Genomic DNA, 14,845 nt, shown 5'->3' with positions numbered 1-14,845 from the left:
CGTTGGACTTCCATGTAGCTTTATTTTCTAGAACTTCTGGTTATTTCTGGTTTTGCAGTAGATGTATTCCTTCTTAGTTGTGGAGGGAGATGGAGCGTGTCAGTCTAGGCCTCCATCTTGGCTGGAAGTCTTCCAGAAACTTTTTGATTTCTTCCTTGATCTCACTGGCCATTCAGTATTTAATAACATGTTATTGAGTCTCCATGTATTTGAATTTTTAAAAGTTTTTTCCTTGAGGTTGGTTTCTAGTTTCAAGCCATTGTGATCCAAGAAGATGCTTGATATGATTTCAGTTTTCTTGATTTTGTTGAGGCTTGCTTTGTGTCCTACCATGTGGTCTATTTTTGAAAATGTTCCATGTGCATTTGAAAAGAATGTGTATTTTGCTTCTTTGAGGTGAAAGGTTCTATACATATCAATTAAGTCCATTTGATCTAGAGTGTCGTTCAGTGCCACAATATCCTGGTTGATTCTTTGTTTTGGAAATCTATCCATTGTTGACAGTGGGGTGTTAAAATCCTCTATGATGACCGGGATGACAGGATTTTAGATTTAACCTCTTCTATATTAATCTGCATTTCTTTTTCCACATTAAGAATCTTGGTTCTCAGGAACATTCCAATAGAATTACAATATTCTATAACTACTCATTCACTTTATCCTTCATTAAACACACAATAGTATCAGAGTAACAATATTCCTACAATATCATCATCAGTCTAAAACCAGAAATCTGTTATGTGTGTGTATATATATATATATATATATATATATATATATATATATACTCTTCATTTACCCTGGCTGGTCGGCCTGCGAGCTAAGTGTCGCTGGTTCGATCTTCCAGTCAGGGCACATCAGAGAAGGAAAACTCTGACTCCAAAAAACCTCCGCTGCCTTGCGGCATACCTCTTCAGGGGAAAGGCTAAGGGAGTAAACCCCGACAGAAAATCCGGAGCCGGAGTCCCTAAGGCGGTTTGACGTTGTAGTCAACACCGGCAACTCCTGCGGCGCACCTGAAGCCAAGCTGTATTGACTCCGTCTTTCCCTTGGATCCTTCAGCTGCGAAGAGAGGGGGGGTCTGCTGCATGGGCAACAGCAGACCCTCCATATCACCCTGCCCAGGCTCTGTAGCTTCAGCTCCACTGGAGAGGACACTCGAGCGTCATCGCAAGATGTCGATTCAACACGGGAGGAGACAGATACCGTGTCACTCCCGAGTCGGACTGCACAGCCATTCTCGGCGGTGCAGATAGACTCTTAAGAAGCTACGCCATCATCTCTCGAGACGGACGGCTGCCGATGATACTCTTCATTCTATTGTAAGTCCTTGGAATTGTATTCTACCTACACCTACACTCCTACACGCTTTGTGACTATTGCCATTATATGTGGTACTCTTTCCTCTTTAGTCCTTGGCTTTACTTTCGTAAGTACTATGTGTTTAATGTTCACACTAGTTATACTGATATATCGCTAGTCATTTTGGTGGTCTGAAACTTGTTTTCAAGTAGATTCTTTAGGAAGGACTCATGGGAGCAATATTCTTTGAGTTCTTGATGTTGATAATATTTTTTACCTTTGAGTATATTACACATGCTACTCTATTTTCTTCTGGCATAAAGAATTATTGTGAAAAACTTTGATGATAATCTAAATTTTATTCTTTAATAAATCACTTGTTTTTTTAGGTTCCTAAAGTAGTTTTTAAAAGGTTTTGTGATTTTACTAGAATATTCTTTGGTATTGCTCTTTCTGGGTCAATATTCTCAGATACGCAGAGTACTCTTTTAGTAAGTAGTTCCAATAAGAGAAAAATTTTAAATTATAGCTTTAAGTGTTTGTTTTGCTGCACTTCTTAGGTTTTCATCTTCAGGCATGCCTGTTATCTGTATGTTGGAACTCCTTTGCCTAGTTTTGATGTATGTCATCATTTTTATCTTAAAAAAAATCTTTTCATCTTCTATTTCTTGTAAGGCATTCACGTGTACTTATTTGCTCTTGCATCCCACCTAATTTAATTTTCATCTCTGAAATTATTTTTTCCTTTTAGTTTACTTTTTTCTAAGCTCTACCACCTAGTTTCTCATATTTTGTAACACTGACATGTTATTTTTCATGTCTTGTATCACTGTTTTATGATCACTTAACTCATGTTGAAATAGAAGTTTATAATTTTGATCTGTCTTTTGGGGACGCTTTCATTTTTCTGCACAGATGTTATTCTGTCCTCTATGTCCTTTTAAAATTCTTATTGTAATTTTGTATGTGATGTGATCTTGATAATTATCTGTTACACATTTTTATGTAAAATTAGTTTTCTAGAACTTTTAGGGTTCAGGGGATTTTCTAACTTCACAGAACTCCCTCTGTTCTTCTTAAAAAAAAAAAAAAAAAAAGACAGCATTTAAAGATACGGTAGCTTGCTTTCTGATATTTCTGGCTCTTTCACCTACTTTTTCTAGAATCTTCTTAGTTTTTGTCTCTATTATCCCCATCTTACTAGACATTGATTTCACTTCCAGAAGTTTCTTCTTAGTGTGGGCTCTTTCTTGTGAAGGAGGCTTGGTGGCCAGACTACTCTTATTCCTTCGGATCTTACCATGAGCCCCTTGCACTCACACACCACTGAACGGGGCGAAGCCTCTCCCAGTCTCAGAAGATCGGCTTTCTGTCACTTCCAGCAAATACCTGTTGGGTATTTTGGGCTTTTCCTGTTCCCAGATTTGTAAGACAGCGTGTTGCTTTCCTCCTCTTTCTTGTGTTCAGGTGTTGACACTATGTAGACCTCATGGTTGTCTGTGCTTTGTCCTCACCCACTTGTATTTTGGGGTTGAAGGGGTATACCTTATAAAACAATTTTGTTAGAAACATCCATGGTTTTCAGTTTTGATATGTAGTTGCTCCATTTTTATGTTAGGATTCAGAGAGAGAAAAAGAACTATGCTGTTACTGCCATCATTGCCATATTTCCAGGATCCTTGAAAAAAAATTAATATAGGAATCACTTGGGGTGATTTGCTGTGATTAACCCCTTTATACCATCTATCTGCTCAGGTCCTAGCCTACGTTTCTATTCCTGGGGCTGCAGGACTTTTCCAGATTTCACCTCATTGACATCTCCAGTAACCATGGCCTAGAGCCTGCTGTTACATCATGTTCTGCTCTTTGTTTAAAAAGGCAGCCCACTGAGTATAATTTAACTTTTCTTGAAAGTGATACCCAGAATTAACCAGTTGTTCAGGGCCCTTGGACTCTTCACTGAGTGGCCCCGATGTAAATATTTTATACCGACTCACTTTCTCTCTCTCTCTCCCATCACGTATGTTTTCTCAGTGCTTCATCATATCCTGTGTGCAATCTATGTTATGCCCCATGTTGGGCAAGGGTGTGGAATTGGCTCAGCAACAGCTGGATGCAGGAAGCCTTTCTTTGACTGTTTTGGGATGTATTTACATTGGGGAACATATCCGGTCGGTGGTGGAAGGTAGGGAAGTACAATCTCACGTGAGAGGATGTTACTATGGTCATGAACAGACAGGGCTGGGAGTCTTCGGGCCTTTGATTTCAGTGTGTTTAGTTGTAGTTCATTTATGTAGCGCCTTCATCCACCAGCGAGTTTAGCTTTTTAAAACCATGTTAGGGCAGTAGCAGGAAAGAAGGAAGAATGATTACTTTTATCTAATAAGATAGGCAAACAATTGGTCTGCCATTAGAGGGCACACCTGAGGCTGAGGTGAGGCATGTCACGGTCACTTGTTCTCCAACACCCGTTCAGCTAATGACTTTCCCATGTTGTTCTACTTTGTTTCTCAGACTAAACTTGTTTGCGTGTGCATGCAACTGCTCACACACACACACCCTTCATTCATCCCTGCAGAGCTCTCTGGTCATTTCTCTTGTATGTGTGTGCGCGCACGTGCGTGTTTTGGTGAGAAGTTAGCGGGTAGTAACATCAATGATTATAACACCAGCCCTGTCTTTTGTGCCAGCCTTGTTCACACACATGACTTCTTTTCACGTGTACATCTTTGTCTCCTTTGCTCTCACGAAGTTGTTCTAGACAGGAGGCCTGAACAAGCGGAGTCTCCCAGGGAACAAAGGCCAGAGGTCCCTCTATGCTGGGGGGCAGCCATTGTTTCACTGAGACGCCACCCAGTGAGCCAACTCGCCACCCACAGGGCAACCAGTCAGGGCTGCGGGGACAAAAGCTGCTTTCAGAACTGAATTAGCCTAAGCATCTCTGACACTGGCAGTCTGAGGGAGTTTTAATGGCTCTTGTGATGGCCACTGTGGTGTGTGCTCAGTCACCTCTTTCTCCCCAAGGGAAAGTCGGAAACACAGGAGAGAAGAGAAAGGTCACAGGAAAACACACTATCCTGAAAGTAGAACTGTAAAAATTACGTTAAGGGATGCCTCGGGGCTACTTTGGTTATCCCCCAGTTGGCTTCGGGCCAGAGTGTGTTAATAAAGTATTTGATACTGATATGGGGGGCTGGGGCCTCACCCATCTGGCAGTTACACATAATGGATTTGGTTTTGAGGCTTAAGTGGGAAGTGGTGATGGTTCAAAGCCGAGTTTTGCCACACTCAGGCCCGGAGAGTCATTGGTTTCTGCCCTAATCTGCCCTTGTCCCCAGATGGGGGAGAGAAAGCCTTGGTCTGATGCTTGGCCCAGGGGTTATATTAGTAGGATTTGCTGCCTCCTGTTGTAGGTCCTCTGGAGTTCCTGCATTAGAATGAGAGCAATCTAGGGTGGAGTGAACCACAGGAGTTCTGGTAGTATAAACGGATGTCTGTCTCTGACCCACACCTGCACAGCAGAAAGGGGGCAGGCGCTCAAGGAGACAGCACACACACCCCCATGTCGTTCACATACACACTAGCACACACTCCTACTTGCAGACCCACACCCACACCGCTGACATCCAGGGAGCCCTGCAAGCTATGAGAAAACACCCCAGTCCTCCTACTCCTTAGCAGTGTGGACACTCCACTGACCCGATGGCTGATGGAGCTCAGGCATTCAGTGCCTAAGAGTGATTGGGTTAGTTAGTGTCAAAGTCGTAAAGTCACTTGAGGGAAAAGAAATAGTCCTCTTTTCCGGGGAGCTATTCTGAAGCTTGGGGAGTTTTTCTGATTTTTAGTTAGGTTACTGGACAAGCTTGAGATATGCCTTATTTTCCTTACTTGTTAACATTGATCCTGAAAGATGATCAATCAATCTGTTAGTTACTTAATAAATACTAATTAAATAAAATCATTTAATTTTATAAATAATTAATAAATAACAATTGTTATTGTAAGTAAATAACTATATAAATTATTAACAATCAATAAATTATTAAATTAATAATTTAATAAAAATTTCTCTCACATTATTTTGAAGTAATTGTCACTATTCACTATAAAAAACAAATCAGCCCTCCCACATCCAATCACCTGGGATTTGTTTGAAAAATTTCCTGGATAAAGTTCTGGAGTCCCCATTACAACTGAGATCTTGACAAACTTTAAAAGACTAAAAACGTTCTTTTCAATTTATATTGATGAGTGGGTCTTCCTGGACAGCCCTCTAGACCCCACACAAGTCATTTATTTCCCCCAAGAGGAATTTGAGGGTTTTACCTGCAAATTGATGATCATTTGGATTGGGAGAACTGATTAAACAAGAGACCCCAAAATGCAAAATACCTGCCCCTCCTCCACCTTTTTTTTTTTAACATGGCTAGGTTTAAGAGGCCAGAACCTGGAATTTGCTTGAAAGTTCTGCAGAAATCTTGATGAGGCATTCCCAGAACACACACACATACATAAACATGAATGCACAGCTCTTAGGTTGGGAGGAAGAGAAATATGAATACACTGAAAATTTATAGAAGGCAACGTATGAAGGATGAGTGAATTGGTTCATTTAAATAAAGATGTTAATAACAATACCACAGAACATTTGATACTAGTATATTCTTTTGTACCTTTCAAAGCCTGTTAGAAATAATCTCATTTGCTCACTCCAAGAGCCAGCTTGGAGAAAGACCTGTGGCGGCTATAGTTATTACCCCTACTTTGTGGATGAGAGAAAATCTGGGGCGCAGAGAGCTTGATGCTCCACAATTTGCACAGCTAGAGCCTTGGTCTCTAGGGTTCTTTGATGATCCACTTACCATCTTGCTACTACCTGGCACTTAGTAGGTGCTTTGCGAATATTTGTGTCCATCGTCTCTAAGATGGTCCATAATAATCTCTAACTCCTGGTAGTCATATCATTGCATAATTCCCTCCCTTAGTGTATGAGCAATTCTGTGGGTTGCTTCTAACTAACATAATAGCAAAGGTATGTTTGTGGTGATGTTATGTAAGATTTTAACTTTCATCTTGTTAGCAGTCTCTACAGGGCTGGGCACAAGTAGGTCTATGTGAGTACATGAAGCACAGTTTATTCTGGTATTATTAATTAATTATTGTATTATTTATTATTATTAATCTACTTGTGCCCACCCCTGTATATACTTTCCTATACTTTTCCCCTCCTCCCCCCACCCCCGCCATCACTGGCTTCTCCAGGAATTGCCAATAGCCATGTGAGCTTGGAGTGATGGCTTCTTCCCCGTTTGAGCTTTTAGATAAGTCCCCAGCCCTGTCTAACACTCTGATTATAACCTTAAGAAAAATTATGAAGCAGAGGACTCAGCTGAGCTGTTGTTGGTCTCCTGACCCACAGAAACTAATATAAAAAATGTGTGTTTTATAAGCCACCACATTTACGGTAATTTGTTACACAGCAATAGATAACTACCCAGTCTCTCCAAAGCCCCTGCCTGCAGCCAGTACTTCCTTTGGCCTTCCCATCTTTTCTGTGAGCACCCAGTGTGGAGGCACTGGCTGGGCCGAGTTCTCCCCTGGGCCCTCTCTCCTCCTTGACTCAGTGATGGCTATGGTAATTCCACCTCCTGTTGCTTTTCCTCTTGACACTGAAGGAGCAAGTGGAAGGAATCCCCTTTTGTGATCTAGAGTTAGGATTCCAATCTTTCTCCCCCTAGTTCCTCTGTCCAGCTCCAGGCCCAGATGAGTTTAAACGAAATAACATCTATTTGCCCAGGACCTCTGAAGCTTTGCTGCAATGAGCAGAGAGCTGAATAGGTTCCAAGGGGATGCAGGGTTGTTTTGCAGGTGGAACCAGAAAATCTGGGAGAAAGATGATAATTAAAAGTGAACTTCCCAAATAATAAGTGCTTAACACACTTGCATGGATGGAGGGGCCTTTTGTGTTCTGCTTGTCCTGAAGCTAAATGATCTTAATCAAGGTGTGCTGAGACCAGAGTTCTTGGATCATTTATTGTCTCCCACTTAGATAACCTTTCACTGAAGCAAATGGGAATAAACAGCTTGTTTTCTCAGGCCAGCTGGGAGAGAGAAAGAAAATGAGTTCTCGCCATTGCTAAGAGGGGCCGTGGCATGGTGTTGAGGCATTTCGTCTTCGATGTGCCATGATTCCAGCCCCTTGTCCACAGTGTTAGGTTCGTGAGGTGTTTTGGAGTCTGCCAGGGTTGGATAACGTTATCCTATTTCTCCAGTGGGGTCCAGGATTGGGCATTTCTAAAGTAACACTGTTGATTCCTGGCTTTCTCAAAGGCCCTGGATTTCTTTTAAAGAAAGGATGATCAGCTCAGTATAATTTCCAAAGCCCCCATATTGGATGAAAACCTTTTCACCCTTCCAAAGCCAGAGCCAGTGGGTAGCAATCCTGTCCTAACTCCAGGTGTGTGCAACTGGAAACCGGAAAGGGAACCGGAGTCTTTCTCGTGCTGGGATGACAGTGGCTTCATATCAGACTTATGCATACCCAGCTCTGGGCGGTAAAGTTTTCAGCAGTGGCACCAGCACAGGGCTTGGCACAGAGCAGACACACGCACATACTGGTTAAAACGCACTCAGCTCTACATGCGTTTTTTTCTTTTTTAGAATTTGGATTCAGGGAATTGTAAAAACATTGGCTAGAAAGCAATGATGTTTTCTCCATTGAATGCTGAGCCAAATCTCCTGAATTAAAAGAGGAAACGGATCAGTCTGGATGTGGCAAGAGCTTCTCCCACACCGTGGTCAGCATTTGGGCGGCATTTGGGATTGTTCCTGGGAGCATGGGGTTAGGGCAGGAAGACTTAGGGGTGAGCTGGATTGAGTCTGGGCCCTGGCTTTGCAGTTTGCTGCTGGGGTGAGGCCCATAACCTTTCTGATTCTGTTGCCTCAGCTCTAAAATGGAGAAAATAACCATAGCTCATGCAAGCCCTTGACACATATGCACTCACGTGATCCTTTCATCAGACCATGATGTAAGGTGGGAGAACAAAAGCACAGAAAGGGAGAGAACACAGTGGCTTAAAGTAAGTGGCATAGCTGGGACTTGAACAAAGGTAGTCTGTGTTCTTAAAAACTGTGCGATATTGCTTCCCCATAATGATGCTCATCCTCAGGGAGTCTGGGGGAGCCTGGAAGGATCAAAGGAGATACACTGAACATGCTGAGTGACTGTGGACCGTGTGCAGATGAAAGGAGGCAGCCTGCACACAGGGAACATTCACCTGGGAACTGTGCTGTAGGTGGGCACTCTGCCTGGGGAACTGTCAGTTCTATCCTGTCACTGTCACCAGGTCCCCGCCTTGGCAGCCATGCAGCCCCTGGGCCTTGGTCTGGGCCACCCCTCAGGGATGGCTCTCCAGCAGGCAAAGCTGCTTGCACCGGAAGAGACTCCTTAACGTCAGTAGTGGCGGTCATGAAGCACAAACGAGTTCCATGCCACCTCTCTTCCTGGAGCACAGTCATGTTTGGGGAAGGGAGACACACCCAAATGGAGAGTGACATCTTAATTGGGAGGGTGCCGAACCTGCTGCGGTGACAGGGGGCCCACGAGCCTTATTAAGGCTGGTGCTTCATGTATCATCACTAGGTGGCTTGCTATAAATAGATGCGAATCTAAAATTAGTCAAATAATGAGAAAACGAAGCACGTGGTTAAACAGTAGGCCCGCTGAGCAGGAAAATGTCAGTGCCCGAGCAGGTTCCGGGACTGTATCTGTGGTCCCATGCCTGCCCCACTGCTACCCCCAGCTGAATGGGTGCTGACCAAGTGCCCAGTGCCCAGGGAAGGCTGGGGCGCTCAGAGGGATGCTTCCTCTCTGCCCTGACCTGGCACTGGGTTGCCTGCAGTGCCAACCGGTATAAGATGATAGGATTTTTGAACTTGGGTTGGAATACATTTATTTATTTAGGAACTGGGTAAATCTTTACTAGTGGGTGTGCTGCTGAAGTGAGCTTGGCTGGGCCCTCAGGGCCTGAGCACAGAGGGCTCTGATGGAAATGAAGACCCCCAGGGAGTGGGGGGACAGGTCCTGAGCGAGGGAGGGCTGGTCTGACAAAGCCTGCCCTCCAGCAATGCCGTCATCCCTAGAAGGGTGTGCTTGGAACGTAATGGCTCTAGCTACAAATTCTATTAACTCTAATAGTTGTTCTGCGGTGAATGGATAATGCATTTAGCAGAAATAGACCCAATCAATTTGTATGAAACACATAAAACTCCTCATTGGAATTGGCATCTGTTCTTGAATCACAGGAGCGTATGTGGAAATGGACAGTCCGTCACCCTTATTCTGGGCACATTAGCAGGGCCACGGGTTAATTAGAGAGCCGGGCCACATAGAGCGCTGGCTCCCTGAGGCCACACCCCTTCACCCCTCAGACCCACGGAGCTGGGGCTGGGGAGGGGCCTGGAGACCATCTACTTCAAACCCTGACTTAAAAACACCCGTTTTCCTGCCCTTGTCTGTGTTCCTGTTAGCCCCTCTTATGCAAGCTCTGTTAGCTGTGTGTGTGCTGCCATCCAGGCGTCAGATGAGGGGAGGGAAGCGTGCAGAGGCGGGGCCGCCCAGGATCACAGCTCCAGGTGCAGGCCAGCCAGGCCCAGGCCCAGGGCTCTGACTCCTGGCCCAGGGCTCTTTGCATGATCCTGCGTATTTTTAATCGTTCCCCACCTCCGTTTGACAAGACGGGTTTACTCAGAAAATGGTACACCAACTGCTGCCAGCCAACTCAGAGGCAAGATTGTGGTGTGATGCCAGCACTCCATGCGTTATGGTTCCTTGTGTGTTTAGGCTGTTCTCAATCACACTGAGCTGAATTCTTTCCACTCTCCCTACACAACCTTGGGGGAGAAGCAGAGAGGGGTCAGGAAGCTGCGGCAGGGTCACCGGGTCTTGGGGGTCCTGCCTGTCCTTACCTGGGCTTTTAGAGAGAGACTGGATGGCAGAGCCTGGTCACAACCCCTCACCCCTCTAACATTCATTAGATAGATAGACAGAGCTCGCTCTGGAGCTCTGTGATTGCATTATCCCAGCCATTTGGTTAGTGTAATTGTATGTGCAAAGCTGACAAATGTAATTTTCTCAGACTCAATACTTGTCCCATTTTCTCCCTCAGTTTCTTTCTGATTAGCTAAAGCAACTCAGGCTTCTGAGAATGCTTTGGGAAGCACCTGGATGGGCCTTTCCTGCCGGATGCTGCGATCTGCCCCATGGGCTGGGGGTGAGGGACCCAGGTGTCAGGCCCTCATCAGAGGGGGGGGAATGGCTTGGGGGAAGTGGGGAGTGTTTAGGGAAATTTGGAAGCTCTGTGAGTGACTGTCTTCCGAATCTGCCTTTGCGTTCTCAGGAGCTGCTCTAGCCCCTGCCCAGAGGGGAGCTGAAATGCCACCTGCCGCCCTCGTTCCAGCCCAGCAGAAACAGACAGCGCTGAACTTTGGGAAGAAAATCTTATTATCTTGTCTCCTCTGACAATTGATTTGTTTACTGGTAGCTCTCATCTGGGATGAGCTACCTGCGCTTTTTCTTTTTTAGCGTCGATCTCTGATTGGAGACCTGGATACTCAGAAGTAGCTTAGCTGGCTGAAAAAATGTAGACTTCAGGCCACAGCCCGGTCCCCTTCTTTACCAGCTGCGGGCACTTACATTCTTCTAGATCATCTTCCTCATCCCTACAATGCTGACAGCAGCAGCTGTCTCTGGGCCACAGGAGGAGCTCACATGTGGAACATCAATTATTCCTTCCCTTTCCTTTCCCTCCTGGACCCCAGCCCTCCCTTCCTCTCCAGGAGGCCCCCCAGGAAGGAGCACCAAGTTTGGGTTAAGCTTCATGTTGTAGGCTGAGATTTGCCCATTCCCAGGGCTCCTGGCTCCCCTGGGCTAGACTCTCTAGAATAGTAAGTATGGGCTCACCTTGTGCTTGCTGAGCTGGGCCTGTGGGAGGTGGGTGCCAGACCAGTGTCTGCCCTGGTGATTATTTCTGAGTGGGTGTGGCCCTGACCTCGGCCTCTCCATAAGCCTTCTGGACCCCTCCTCCGTCAGGACCCCTCCGGTGCCTGGCACTTCTCTTCTTGTAAGCACGTAACTCGGCCTTAGTGATTTGCCTTCCTATACTCTCCTCTTCTAATCTGTGAGTTCTTTGAGCTCCTGACCTGCATCTTGTTCTGCTCCGCATCGCCAAGTGCTGAACTGCCCTCAGAGGAAGTCTGCAAGAACTGTGGGTGGGTCCAGATTAAAGCCGGCAAGGGTGAACCTGAACATGGACCCTGGGGTGGTTGTCCTGTTCTCCCTGACCATGAGGCTGGGCCCTGGCCAGTGCTGACTCAGAGGGCTCAGTGGACCGTGTCTTGTGGGTGGCGGGAAAAGGAGGCCCTGCTCCCCTCTTCCCTGTAAATCCTCCTGATGAAGACAGAGGCAACCCACCATGCCCTGCTAGGGTCTATAGCAAGGTGGGACTGGGAGCTCGGTCAGGCTAGGGGAGAGAGGCCTCTTGCTACTGAATCATAGCAGGGGGAGGGGTGTGGGGAGCCTGCCTCAGCTTCTCCCTCCCCTGTGCTGCTCCCTGAGGTGGCAGTAGGTCCTGGGAAAGCATTGGCTCTTTATTTGGTTCTCTAAAGCCTCCCAAGGAGCCTCCTAAGGCTCAGTGTGTTGGGGTCACTCCAGAAGGGGGTCTGGAGGAGACAGAATGCTGGCCCATAGCCATTTGCCTATCACTCCTGCTCTGAGGCTGGGGCCACACAGTAGAAGACGACGTATTCCAGCCATTGTCATCTCCAGCCTCTCAGGCAGCCACTCGCTTCTAATTTTATCTGGAAGTAGAAGGGGAGCACCGCTGCTTTTGAGTCGCTGCGTGATTTCATTAGTCTGAGTGGCCACTGGGCAGGCCCTTATCGATTAGCCTTTTAGGAACAGTGGGAGTCATATGGCAATAAACCCGCGAGTCAGGCCGGTGGATGGCTGGTTCCTAAGTGCTGGCTGCAGGCAGGCAGCAGCCGACACCTGAGAGCTGAGCTCAAGCGTTAAGTGCCTACCAGTCAATCAATAAGCGTATCTGGAAGCCCTGCTATGTAATCAGTGCTGGTGGTTACACAGGGCAGCAGCGTGCCGCGAAGTTTGCGTAGCACGTCCTGAATTTATCGCGGGAGGCAGTGGTTGACAAAGGGCCAGGAAGTAATGGAGGTAACTCAATGGGATGGAGTGGCGGGGAAGGCCGTGGAGGAACAATTAACAGAAGGCTGCGTCCCTCATGTTCCGCATCATGAACCACGAACCACAAGGCAGGGCCAGGAAACAGAGATCAGAGATTAGGAGGCCAAATTCCCCTTTGTGAGGAGACATGAAAAGGTATTTTGAGGTTCTAATTATAGGTGAAGAGAGGAAAGGGGAGAGGGGATGGAAAAGCAATGAACTCTTTCCCCTGGTTTGGCAGCTATTACATCAGGCAGGAATTAGGACGGGATAGTTAGTCTGTGAGCAGCTTTTTGGAGGAAAGAAAGAAAAGGATGTGTTCAAAAACAAAGCAAAGCTAATGTTTACTTAATGCATAGAGAGCCAATGAATTGAGTGCAAAGGTGTAAACCTCTACTTTTTGTTTGTATTTTGCATTAAATGAGGATTTTACATTTATAGGAAGAAATCAGAGATCTATCATTTATCTATTGCTATCAGACTGGGTTTGAGGCTGGTTCCAGGAGATTTCCTCCTGGTACAAAGAGTAGCTGAGACGTTACACCCATGCTTTAGGGCCAGAGGTTGAAGAGGACTCTGAAGTGACAAAGTCCCCAGGAGAAGTCCTTCAGCCTGGGGGCTGCTGAGTCAAGCAGCTTTGGAGGGGAGCCAAGCTCTGGGGAAATGTGTTGAACCTGACACTTTTGGGCTTTTACCCATGATGGGGCAGCCTGCCTTTGTGCACCAGATAACCTTGGCCTTGGGCCCCAGCCTCCTTATGAGGAGAAAAGTCCGATGGAAGGCTTGCTTTGTTCAGTGAATGGAGAGCGGTTTCATGGGACTGAGCTGAGAGGATACCAGCGTGGTCCCCCCGCTGGTCAGGGCCTGGGTATTGCGCAGGCGTGGAAGAAAGATGCTCCTTGACACAACTTTCAGAAGCTCCATTTGCCCAGGTAATAAGAGAACCAAACAGCTTCCTCTTGGAGCCCCATGGCCAGAGTGTAGGTAATGTTCCTTCTAAAGGCTGACATTTTATTCTCTAAACTTAGCTCCCCACCCCAATCAAAACACACATCTTTCTTCTGCCTTTTGCAACAAAAAAATTACTCAAATTTGTAAGTTGAACCCTTACCTGTAGGGTCAAAGATGGGGGTCTTGCTTGGTGTATCTTCCCAGAGCTTCATCTCCTTGTTTGAGTTTCTCTCAAATAGATTTCTTGATTTGGGTTCTGCGTTCTGCAGTATCTTGTCCTCTCCACTGACTAGAATAGAGAAGGCCCCATTGGCTGGGTTAAGTGAGGCTCTTTAGGGTGAGAGATGAGTATGCCCCCAGGGAAGGTGGGAGAGAGTGGGCTTAGGTTAAGGAGGGGCAGTGAGGCCCGGGATAGTCTGGGTTGGAGAACAAGGGCCAGGACAGGGCGAACTCACTGGTGAGGTAGCAGTCCAGGCTGATGGAGATATTGTCAAAAGCCACGGTGGCTCTGGATCCTTGTCCCCACCATGCGACAATCTGCAGCCAGAACCTGTACATGTATTAAGAGGAGTGTGCGTGAAAAACACCCTGGGTTGGCTGTGCCGTATGACTCGTTGTTGTTGGCAGCCGTCCGTCTCGAGAGACGATGGTGTAGCTTCTTAAGAGTCTATCTGCACCGCCGAGAATGGCTGTGCAGTCCGACTCGGGAGTGACACGGTATCTGTCTCCTCCCGTGTTGAATCGACATCTTGAGATGACGCTGGAGTGTCCTCTCCAGTGAAGCTGAAGCTACAGAGCCTGGGCAGGGTGATATGGAGGGTCTGCTGTTGCCCATGCATGACTGAGCATGCAGCAAACGGGCGCTGAGCGCTGCTCATGATTAGTTATTATCAGCCTACCCCAACCTCAGAGCATCTGTCTGAGGGATGCAGTCAACACTGCCCTTGTGTCTCCAAGACAAAGCACTGCCCTTCCAGAGGGATTGTTCCATATGTTAAGCTAGTGTGGAGTTTGGGGCTTGGATCTAGGACTCCCAGAAACTCTGAGACCTTCCGCTTTCTGAGTGCACAGGGTGGGTGGAAGTGGGTAGGCTTGATATTCAGCTGGTACTCCCATGTGGAGCTGAAGTCATTATTACATATTAAAGTGCTTCTGCACCAACTGATAAAGAGCCACTGTCCCTTAAGAGTCCTCTACCTGTGTCTTTAGGCAGCCTGGCTCTTTCCCTGGTGACCCTGGATTTCCCCATCATCCAGCAAGCAAAAGGCCAATCACTCACACAGCTGGAGTCTCAAGGATTTGGTGTCCAGAGTCAGTTCCAACTAGGGGTGGTCTGTGTAGTGCCCAGCTGGTTGT

At 46.6% G+C, this 14,845-nt stretch overlaps 1 protein-coding gene and 1 long non-coding RNA gene across 2 annotated transcripts in view; one reads left to right on the top strand and one right to left on the bottom strand.

Moving 5' to 3' along the window:
* Positions 1 to 14,845, bottom strand: part of ALK (ALK receptor tyrosine kinase) — a 641,155-nt gene that overhangs the window by 53,608 nt on the left and 572,702 nt on the right. Inside the window, exons 10-11 of the mRNA XM_090280984.1 lie at positions 13,945 to 14,039; positions 13,650 to 13,778 (exon numbers count right to left, since the gene is read on the bottom strand). Of these exons, the coding sequence (XP_090137110.1) occupies positions 13,650 to 13,778; positions 13,945 to 14,039 (224 nt within the window). The remainder of the gene's footprint in view (positions 1 to 13,649; positions 13,779 to 13,944; positions 14,040 to 14,845) is intronic.
* Positions 1 to 14,845, top strand: part of LOC150005695 (uncharacterized) — a 109,938-nt gene that overhangs the window by 56,787 nt on the left and 38,306 nt on the right. The gene's annotated exons all lie outside the window — the stretch shown is intronic.

This window comes from Furipterus horrens, unplaced genomic scaffold, assembly GCF_987537825.1.
Source record: "Furipterus horrens unplaced genomic scaffold, mFurHor1.1.pri manual_scaffold_6, whole genome shotgun sequence".
Classification (NCBI taxonomy): domain Eukaryota; kingdom Metazoa; phylum Chordata; class Mammalia; order Chiroptera; family Furipteridae; genus Furipterus; species Furipterus horrens.
This window is presented reverse-complemented; position numbering and strand designations above follow the sequence as displayed.